The sequence below is a fragment of the Galeopterus variegatus genome, unplaced genomic scaffold (assembly GCF_000696425.1).
Source record: "Galeopterus variegatus unplaced genomic scaffold, G_variegatus-3.0.2 Scaffold6152, whole genome shotgun sequence".
Classification (NCBI taxonomy): Eukaryota; Metazoa; Chordata; class Mammalia; order Dermoptera; family Cynocephalidae; genus Galeopterus; species Galeopterus variegatus.
This window is the reverse complement of record NW_007732263.1, coordinates 39,272-50,358: the sequence shown is the minus strand read 5'-3', so window position 1 is coordinate 50,358 and position 11,087 is coordinate 39,272. Positions and strand designations below refer to the sequence as shown.

General features: G+C 52.9%; 1 protein-coding gene across 1 annotated transcript in view; it reads right to left on the bottom strand.

Moving 5' to 3' along the window:
• Positions 1 to 11,087, bottom strand: part of LGR6 (leucine-rich repeat containing G protein-coupled receptor 6) — a gene marked incomplete at both ends in the record, with an annotated part of 125,197 nt that overhangs the window by 85,651 nt on the left and 28,459 nt on the right. The window contains 2 exons of the mRNA XM_008590488.1: positions 5,153 to 5,224; positions 7,958 to 8,029. Of these exons, the coding sequence (XP_008588710.1) occupies positions 5,153 to 5,224; positions 7,958 to 8,029 (144 nt within the window). The remainder of the gene's footprint in view (positions 1 to 5,152; positions 5,225 to 7,957; positions 8,030 to 11,087) is intronic.

Sequence of the window (11,087 nt, the reverse complement as noted above, 5' to 3'; positions counted from 1 at the left end):
ACATCACTCATTATTACTATTACTTTCTGGTCTCAGTTTTACCACTTACTGGATGACTTGAGTAAGTCACTTCCCCTCTCTGCGCCTCAATTTCCCCATGTTTCAAAGGAAGAGCCTGCCAGGAGATACATAAAACCTTACTCAGTTGTAAATTCAGTGATCCAGGACATTTCCTGCCCCCAGCCTGGCTTAGCACTTCTATCCTCGCAGCCATCCTGACTTCTTTCATCTTAAGGGTGGGCACTTCCTCACTTCCAGTCTAGGGGGCTGCCTTGATTTTTGCATGAGGCCTCAGGGTGCTTGGAACAAGGATGTGAGAGAAATGACAGTTGGGAAAGCAAGCGGGTCACAGGCTGCTCACGCCCCCTCACAGGGCCCCACCTCTCCATGGGCCCCAGATGCTTCATGTCCACAGGCAAGCCCCCAGCTCCAAGGAGGACCTCAATGCATCTCCACCCAAATCACCTCCTAAGATCCCCACACACATTCCTCTGTTGAATCCCAGATCTAAATAGATGGTTAAGCCCTCCGAAATGTACCTCTCCCCAACACAGAAGCTGTAGCATCTTCGCAGGGCACTAAATTTTTCTCCCAGTTTCAAGGAACTCAATGTGTCCCCAGACAACTCATCCCAAGCCAGACAGTCTGGTCATCAGAAAGTGCTCTCTGTCATGGAGTCAAAACCCACAAAGCTGGAGGTAAGCATGGCAGTTGACTTTGGCCCTGGCCCTGTTTCCCTTGCTGTTCCCAGCCTCGTGTCCCAGCCATCACTCCTTTATTGAAACACAATTGGGTTATCAAGGCTGGAAGTACCCTTAGAAGGGAATGGCCCCTTTACTTTCCAAGTTGAGGAGATGGAGGCTCAGAGAGGGGAGGTGATTTGCCCTAAGTTACAAAGCCAATCAGTGGCAGAATCAGGACTCGGACCCAAGTCCTGTCTCCTAGGCCAGTGCTTTTGTGACCGTGCCTCCCTCTTCCTTTGCTGGCCCTGGTTCTGCCTCGTGAAGCAGAGTCTACCTAATCCAGCAGCTCTCAACCCTGGCTGCACAGCAGAATCGCCTGTGAAGGTTTTTAAAATCCCAGTGCCCTGACTACACTGCAGCCCAGTTAAATCTCTGGGGCAGAGTCTCTGCTGGAGGAATATTAGACATCAGTAGTTTTTCAGTCTCTCAGGTGACTGTAATGTGTAGCCGTTCATCTAGCAGAAGTTTAGCCTTCGGCACCCTCCCTCCTCAAAAATGGGACACATGCATGGGGATGTCTCTCTGGCCAGAGAGGCATTGGGGGCAGGAACCATGAGCGATACAGCCAGAAATTACCGGAGGCGACCCACCGGCGGTTTCCAAAGGCCCTTCCTTTGGTTCTGTGGAGGTGCCTTGGGTTACTAGGTTGGGTGGGTGAGACAGAGCCTGGAGTTCTCCCCCGCTGCTCCCCCAGCCAACAGAGAAGTCCTTCATCTGTTTACGTGTTGGGGCTTCTGTACAAGGTGTTTTTGTTTTTGCGTTAAGTTTCTGCAGCTAAAAATGTTGGGAAACTCCCCATTTTAAAGGTGAGAAGACTGAGGCCCAGAGACAGGAAGTCTAAGTGTCCTCCTTGAAACCTGTTCTGGGATCTGGTGAGGCCCTGAGTCTGGTCTCAAGTCTCCCTGCAGCACAGGAGATCCACTTCCTGTCATCCAGTCACGTAGAGGAATGACTCAGAGGACCTCCTGGGCTCCAGGAGCCCCAGGCAGCCTTCTCCCATGAGCCGGGCCAGCGAGGTGCTCAGTGAGGTGCGACAGCCCAGTGCTCCCAAACAACTCGAATGTCCCTCCTCGGGTCAGTTTGATTCAGTTCATTAACACCGAGATAGAGCCCCAACTCTGGGCTGGACATGGCCGCCGTCCAACCAGATGGACAGTAGACATAATGTCGACCTGAGACTCTCCATACAGCACAAAGAAGGCTACACTACAGGAATGGGGAGACTTCCTCATAAATGGGCCGAGAGACACTAACTCTCTCCACACCTCTGTGACCTCAAGCCAGGGCTTCAGATGGGATCGGCCCCAGCTTGGGAAGCCATGAGCTGCCTTCTAGAGCCTTAGTCTTTACCAAGATGGCATGGGCTAGGAATCCACAGTCAGACTTCCAGGGACCCTGGGCCCGATCCAGGAGCAGGGCATCTGGGACAATCTCCCACCCAGTCTCTTGGGGTCAAGGAGAGGAGGCAAAACCTCAAACTATCTGCTCCCTGCTTCCCAGATTTGAGTCTGGTGAGAGGCCACTGAGGCCCAGCAGGAGTCTTCCTAGACAGGGCCAGACCAACCTGGCTGGCATCAGGAGGGCGGAGGCCCTGGCTGGGCTGCAGCTGGGGGAAGATGCCAAGGCAGGTCTTGCCCAGCTCTCTGGGAGGGCAGCTCTGGGAAAAGAGGCCTGTGAGGGAAGAGGGGNGGTCTTGCCCAGCTCTCTGGGAGGGCAGCTCTGGGAAAAGAGGCCTGTGAGGGAAGAGGGGACTAGAAGCTTTTGAGGTAAAGACCCGAGAGGCCTAACACACACACACACACACACACACACACACACACACCCCACATCCTCAGGCAGTGGGTCAAGATGCAGGAGCACTGGCCGCACCTGCCCCCCGTGCCCTGGGAAGACACACAGGAGGAGGCTCCCAAGGTGCAGGCACTTTCCCACAGGCCCAGGGTGCAGGAAATGCAGCTTCCCCTAGGATAGCTCCAGCGGTGAGCTGGGAAGGTGAGTCTGGCGCCTGGGTCTTCACAGCTCTTCACAGCGAGAGGCTGGCAAGTCCCTGCAGAGGCTGACTGTCCTGATTTGAGCCTGGCTTGTGAGGTTGAAGACTTGGAGAACCCGTGGAGGAAGGAAGGATCCCATGAGTCATCCCTCGAGGTCAGGTGTGAAGGTGGGAAGGACACGAGGGAGGGGTTCTGCCACAGTCATTTAGGAAAGGATCAGAGAGGGAATCCCCTTTATTTAATCCTTTGCCTCTGGCAGGGAAGGAAGGAGGCAGCGTCCCCAGGGAGAGCTAGGCCACAGAGAAAGAAAGAAGCCATTCAGATAAGGGAGGGTCCTGGGCACAGAGAAGACTAAAGAGGCTATTGTTATGCTGGTAGTAGGCTCTACTGCTCTATTTTTCTTGCAGGTCTGAAAAACAAGCAATGGAAGGCCACTGCAACAAGTAAAAACGACACCAGACATCGCAAAGTACTTTGCGCCCAGGACACAGGTGGAATCTTCTGCTCTGAAGTACTTGAGGCAGAAGATCAATTCCCCAAGACCACCCAACCTGTTCCTAAAGCAGAGAAGCTCTGCAGGCAAAGGACCAGGTGGTCTTCCAGGATGGGGGGAAATGGGGGTCAATGGCAGAATGGGGAGCGGACAGTCTGGCTATACTCGGCTCCCAGCCGTAGCCTTTCCCGGCCACCTTACTCACCCAGCCAAGGGCGCCGTTTGTAGAAAGGGGCGGGAGGCCTGCGGTTTCTCCAAGGCTTTGATTTATTGCCTAATGCAGGCAAAGAAGAAAGAGGAGGCTCATCTCTAAGCCAGAGTCTTAGGAACGGGACGTGAGTCTCACATCTTCTGAAGGCCCAGCAAACACAGCCCTGCTCTCTAATCCCAGCTGCAGGTCTGAGCCTGCCACTGGGCACAGACACGCCACCAAGCAGGCTGCCTGCACGGTGTGTCTGGTTCAGAATGCCTCGCCATCCCCCTGGGGCAGCGATGTTCATGGGAAGAGAGGCAGAGAGAGGAGGCAGGAAGGCGGCCAACTGAGAGGCAGGGAGCAGAGGGACAGGGGGGGGACAGCAAGGTCTGAGAGAGGAGCAGGAGGAGCTAGACACAAGGACACTGAGGCTGGGGACAGAGACAGGAGGGACCCAAGGGTGAGCAAAGAGTGAGGGAAGGATGGCAGACCAGAGAGCTCTGTGAGTCAGACACTAGGAGGCAGATGGAGAGGAGTCTGGAGCCAGAGGTGGCAGAAGCCAACAGTGCAGAAAAACGAGAAAGTGTTCACGTGCGGCCTGTTGACCAGCTGGGAGCCCAAGCTCATGAGACAAGGGGGCAGGACCAGTACTAGCCCCTAAGCAACTTTGAAAAAATTAGAGAAAGGTAATCCCTTTCTGGATGGATGCAGCCCAAGCCAGGGCACAGGACTGAGTTTCAGCCCCTTCTCACCCCCTCAGCCAGATGCTCTTATGTAGTAAACAACCCGCTCAACTGTACAAAGAATATCTTCAAGTCAAGTCAGGGCTGAGGGCGGAGCGGAGCTGGGGAATGGCTCCCCATTTTGGGGAAGCACCAAATGCTCAATGTATTGCCCCAGGATCACCCCCTAAGATCCTCAGTTTCTCCCCAAACCAGTTCCTCCCAGAACATCTCCTGCCTCCCTTCAAACGCTGTGCATCCTCTTCCGCCCACTTCCTTCTGCCCTCCCTCGTCATAAGAGAACACGAGGGGGCCTTCGGGAGGACGGTCTCAGTTGGAACGAGGTAAGTCACGGAGCGGGATGGGAGGAGACGGTGCCTCAGCCACCCCTCTCTAAAATGGGCCACCAGTTCAATGGCCAGGGGAAGGTAGGTGAAATGACACAAGGGCCTCCCCAGCCTTCGCTTCCCTTTTGCTTCAGAGGAAAGGTGAAATGGGCCGGGAGGGAGCAGCCTGAAGACTGAAGGAGACACGTTCACAGTGAGAATGGAGACTCAGTGCCACAGACGCAGAGACGAGGTTGGGTCTCAAGAGGAAGAACGGCCAAAGAAAACCCATCTGGATTCCTCCTGTCCAGAAACAGTCCTGTCCCTCTCCTGGGCTGAGAGGCCTCAGGGGGAGCACTTGGGTGTCTAACTGAACTCAGCCCCACAAAGACTTATGCTGATGGTCAGTATTTACATTACAAAAAAAAAGATGATTCACCTCCCATATAAACCCATATAAATGGGTTGCCGTTTATATCAGGTACAAATGTTTGTTTACAGACCATAAAGTTTGTTACAGACAAGGCGAAAGCAAAGAAATGGAAATAACAATTGAAATTAAAAGCAAAGATAAGGAAATAATGAGAAGCAAGTCAGCAGCAAACCGAAACTCGGGTTATAATCCTCCATTTGCTCAAATTCTGTGTTACAGCACTGTGTAAAATGGGGTGTACTTATACTTACAGGATTTTCAGGCTGTAGAGACCAGAGAACGCTTGTCTCGGGATGTGTGAGAGATGGTTCCCAGAGAGGCGACTGCAAATCAGAGACAAGGGTCAGCAGCGCTGGCAGGTAACCCGATGAGGGGGTGACCTCCATTAGTTAGTGTCTTGGGACATGGGAAGGGAGAATGGTTGTGGTAACTACCATTTATTGATATCTGCAGTGTGTTCAATACTTCACAGGTTTCATGTCAATTCTCGCAATAACACCGTAAGTTACCTGTTATTATCCCCAAATTTCAGATGAGGAAACTGAGGGTGGGAGAAGTCAAGTCACTTCCCCTACGGATCACAGAGCCAGTCAGTAGCAGAGCATCGTATTCTCACCCAGACCTCGCTAACTGCAAGGGCATGGCCGCGCCACAGGGTCACATCCTCTCCTGTGCACCTGGGTGACTCACAGCCTGCCCTCGACGACTGAACTGCATTGTGGCCTGTTGCCAGTGGAGGGCTGAGGTCCAGGGGTGTGTGTCTGTGTGTCCCCATACCCTAAATGACACAGCTAACCCCCACTAATCCAGGAGGGTTAGGAAATGGGGTGTGGAATTAGTCTAACATTCTGGCCTAATTAAGCGTTTCCATGTTTGTCGTGGGGTGCTCACCAATTCTAAAAGGAGAAAATGAAACAAAATATACTTAATGCACGTACTTAATGCTGCAACCTGACTGAGCAGAGCTTAATTGTGGACAATTCAGAAGATACTTCTGGAGCTCCAAAGTCCCTGGGGACATTATTACGTGCATCAGTTGCTACTAAGAGGCCTGCAGATGTAGAGATTGTGCTGATATACCTCAGAAGCTATTTTTAAAAAATATATCTCTATGGGGCGGAGGCACGGTGGGGGTTTGGGGAGGGATAGGTTGGGTAAAGGGCATAAAGAAAAATCACGACTTGTAGTAATGATTATGCTTATAATAAATAAATAAAATATATATATTATATGTATCTTTAATAAAAGTCTCTTTACTTGACATTTATTATTTAAAAAAAAAAAACTGTGTGGAAAAGCATCATGATATTTGAGGTCTCCAAGCTTAGGTTCTGGAGGTGGGCATTTGCCATGGAAGGGTCCTGTAGGTGGGGCCTTTGAAATGGGTCCAACCTCTCTCAGGGAGTGGAAGATGGAAAGTCAGACTTAAATTCTCAGGTTGTGCCCATACGTCACCTGCCCCAAGCTCCCTGGCCTTTGCGCTTGCTTTTCATTCCCAACCGAGCCATGTCAACTCCACCTCAGAAGCCCCTTCACCGCCTCTTACCCTGTCCACTTCAGTTTTCTTTGAAAACTGGCTTAATGTTCCTCCTCCAGGAAGGCTTCCCTGCCCACTCCCTCACACAGAACGCCCTGGGTGCCCACACCAGCAGCTGCCACGTTCCCCTGCTGACTTGCGCCCACCTTGCTCTTCAGCCTTACCTGGAAGGCCCCTGAGGGCAGCAGGCATGTCTCTTGTCTTGTTTTCCCCTGGAGCTCCTTGAGTGCACACCTACCTACAGAGCCCAAGCTTGGAGCCCTCAGATACCAAGAAGCCTTTCTACAGTCTTGGTTCGCACAGAGAGGGCTCAGCAAGTACTTGGTGTGGAAAACCCAGCCATGGCCCTGGGGGGCTGAACTCCTAACTCCAGCAGGGACAACTTAACTGCATCCTTGAGGAGCACTATCTAGGTTCGAGGCAGGGAGATCTGTGAGGAAAGAAGTGCGGCCAGGGTAGAGCTGGAATTGTGAATAAGTTTAGTGCCAGGAGCCCACAGTTTGCACAGTTTAAGCAAACCTTCTTAAAGCACCAAGGATCTATCGTGGTGTGAAAATAAGAATAAACAGGGCTGGGTAGTGTTAGGAATAGAGCTAGGATGGAAGTAAGGATTGGGAGCAGAGTGGCCTGGCTTCCCAGAGCAGACAGGCTGGGCACGCTAGCCAAGATGATTTATTCATGAGCAGCACTAGAGATGAGGAATCTATCGTGGTGTGAAAATAAGAATAAACAGGGCTGGGTAGTGTTAGGAATAGAGCTAGGACGGAAGTAAGGATTGGGAGCAGAGTGGCCTGGCTTCCCAGAGCAGACAGGCTGGGCACGCTAACCAAGATGATTTATTCATGAGCAGCACTAGAGATGAGGGCCAGACTTAAGGATTCCAGGCTGGGAGTGACCACCGTGGGGAAGGATTAACCAGGAAGGGCTTTGTGGAGAAAGTGGACCTTATAAGGGAGGGTCTAGGAAGTAAATCCTTTGGGCCACTGGGAGCCACAGAAGGCTCTTGAGCTGGTGAGATGCACTCTGAAGGTGTGCAGAGTATATTAGAATGGACGTAGGAGATCTGTCAGTTAGAAGGCTGGTTCAACCCCCAGCTGTGAGGGGACAGAGGGTAACAGCAGTGGGAATAGAAAGCAAGGGAGGGAGGGGAGAGACATCTCAGAGAAGAACCAGCAGGACTCGGGGAGTGGCTAGTGGCTGGACACAGGGATGAGGGCCACTCAAAGAGGACTCCCAGGAAGAGGTGCAACTATTGACATTAAGAGAGCAGCAGACAGGAGTTGGTTTCAGGCAGGAATGAAAGCTAGATTTTAGGCTTCCTATAGCATGTATCCTGGCACTGACACCCTAGGATTCACACCTGGGGCAGGTATCAGCTGAATACCCTGCTATCAAGAACAGCCTCAGCTTCCCAAGCCCCTTTCTTTTCTCTCCACCCCACCTCCTGGGGAGTCCTGGTTCCTACAGCTGCTGGAAATAGCCAGAGCTTCACCTCCCATCCCTCAAAGCATCTACTCACAGCTCCTCCAAGAAGCGCAGGTGGTGGAAGAGGCCAGGCTGAAGCTCCGTGAGGTTGTTCATGCTGAGGTCTCTGCATGGAGAGAAAATGGGAAAGGGTACTGTGAGCTGTCCGTCTGTGCCATCCTGCACTGTCCAGCTCCCAAGCCCCACAGAGGACCCCAGGGGTCGCCCTTCCCCCTGCCATCCTAACTCCAAAGCCGGTCTGGCAGCAGCAACTGCATTCTCTCTAAGGGTGAGAACTGAGCTGGGAGTCAGGCCTCCCAGGGCCATCTGCATGTTCTCTCTATACATCCTTCCATTCTCTCCTCTGCCTTTCACCCGTCCTTTGCAGGACTCCCCCTGGACTGGCTGTATTAGGACTAGGAAGGAAACTGACCTCCCTGTGAAGGGAGGAGCTAGAGAAAAATTTATAGAATTCCAGAGCAGAAAGGGAGGGGTCGCCTAATATAAATAATATCTCATCCACTCTTTTTACCAACGGACACACGGAGACCCAGAGATCACCGCCACGCCAATCTGTGGAGCAGGCTCAGAAAATATTCACGAACTGGTGCGATCACCCCGGGGCCGGCCGTGGAGGACCCTCCTCTTATTTTCAACCCCAGAGCCAGTGGGGTTCCACTGCCCTCTGAGGTCTCTGACAGTCTTCATCCTGTTTGCTTCCCTCCCTTAGGCTCCTTTTCCCTTTCTCCAACTGGAGGACATGACTTCTTGGCACATGACAGAAGTCACCTGGACCCCTGGGTGGTGGGATGTGAAGACCCTCATCCTTGCGTGGATTCACAGCCTAGAACATGCAAGTCTCCCATGTTATCTGAGAGGCCCTGGGGGTGGTTTTGGTGTCACTGCCCTCTAAGATGCCCTGCACACAAAATTTTCACAATAATTACACCAACGTTTACTTAAGGCCTGCTCTGTGCCAGGCACTGGCTGACCTTTACCCAAATAATCTCATTCAATTCTCACAACAACCCCAAAGTAGGTTTCACTGTTATCTCTATTTTTACACTCAAGAAAACAAAGAGAAAATGAGCATAGGGCTTTGGAGTCAAAAGGCCTTGAGGTCGACTCTCTCCTCCACAGTTACCTGTCAGACCTTGGGCTCTTGACCACTATGACCCTCGATTCCCTCATTGAATAAAAATAAGATGACTGTCACCAAGCTAGGAGGGCCCTTGTGAGGATTAAGTGAGCTAATGTTTACAGACTGCCTAATAAGTGGTACATAGACATAAGCATAATGAATATTTGCTTTCTTCCTTCCACCTTGCCCTCAGTGTCCAGTGGGCAAGTGTCCCAGCCCCACAGGCCCAGGGTTGGAGGGGAGGAGTTGGTGCCTTAGATTGCGGGTCCCACTCCGTTCGCATTTTCTTCTCAGTGTGTGCCTGGGTGAGCAGGCTGCATGTGCGTGCCTGACTCATTTGAGTTCCATCCTGTTTCAAACTCCTAACAGCTGCTGTCACTTCTGCCCGCCTCTTCCCTGGGGGGTAAAGAGGTGGACCCGGATCAGACCACCGCTTTGCTGGGCACCGCCCCCAGGCCTTCCTGCAGCTTTCCCCCTTCCCTAGGGGTGCACTTTCACCCTCAAACCTCAGTGTCTCCATCTCCCCCTAAGAAACGCATGTTCTGGATGTGTGTGCTCAGAAAGGCCAGCGGGAGTGATGGGAGAGACGTGCCCTCAGGAGCCCAGTTCCAGTCTATAAAAAGACTGTTTAGTCTCAAATGTTTTATCTTTGATAAAGCTTGGGCTCCGGACTCCATGTCCTCTAAGGAAGGAAGGCATGCCGTGCAGGGCAGAGCCGAGGAACGGGCATGCGGAGCTCAGGGCTGGTTCTCGTCTGCAGTGCCTTCGCTGCTCCCACATGGGAACAGAAAGGCCACCTCTGGGCCTGCCCCGTCTGGCAGAAGCTATAGCTGGAGTGTTGACAACCATGGTTGAAGGCAGGAGAGAAGTAGAATACAGAGTTTGTTGATGGATTTTAAGCCAGGGTTTGATCCTCATGACGTTTTCAGGGTCCACTAGCCTTGGGTTGTGGCTGAAATGTGAAGATGCAGTGGCAGGGGAAGGTAGAGTGACCCCTGCTGAGGCCCAGGCTGCAGAACCCGGCTCTGACCAGATTCCGCCCCCTCCAGTCCCGGGCCTGGCTCATCCTCAGCAAGGCAGGAGGCGCGCGGTGCCACAAAAACGATTACCTCTAAATATTTACCCTGTGCATTTCTGGATGTGTCTCGACAGGACCGGGAGCGGGAGTTCAAGGAGCACGCGGGCATGTGACTCGGGCCTCATCACTCAGCTGTCCCTCCAGGGGCCGCACCTCAGAGGCTCTGATGTAGCTCCATGATCCCCTCCTCCACCCCGCCACCCTGACTAGCGGCCCCATTGTCCTCCCCTGGGGAGGAGGGAGCTGTGTGCCCCCCACCGCCCCCACATCCTGCCCTGAGACAACACACAGCCCAGCTGCAGCTCAGTAAAGGGGGCGGGGTGGGGCCGGGAGGGTGGATTTCAATGGGTCGGGGGGTGGGGAGCCCCACTGAGGTCTGGCTCTCTCACAAAAGGAAAAGGGGCAGGGCTGGTGCCAGGGAAAGGGGAAGGAAGAGGAATGCATAGAGCTGGAAGAGGGCAGTAAAGTGGAGACTTCAAAGCCGAGCCCCTCCAAGCTGATGCCACCGGCCCTGGGAATGGCTAATGGCCCTGGCTCAAGGCACTGGCCCTGCTGTGGGGGAGGGAATCGGCATGCGGGAACTGAACACAGAGCTTGTCCTGCTAAGTTGGTAATTCACGTGATATGGCTCTCCTGGGCGGTGAGCTGTGCAGCCCGTCTCTTGAGCAATTCAGAGAACACGACTCAAACATTCGGGCCGTGCCTGGATCCAGGGGAAATAAGAGGGCACCCTGATCCTTGGGTGCCTGGGATTCGGTTGTGGCGACATTCGCTTGGATGTGTGAACTTGTATTTACGAGGAGGAGGGTCACGTATCAGGACACACGAGCTCCTGGATGTGCTTTGTCTTGTGGGGTGTTGGGCATGAGTGTGCCGTGTGTGGGGACACAAATGTGTGTACATGTGCACGTTGGAGTGTTGGACTGTTAAAAAGTCACAAACTTTCTGGAAGCATCCACGTATTAT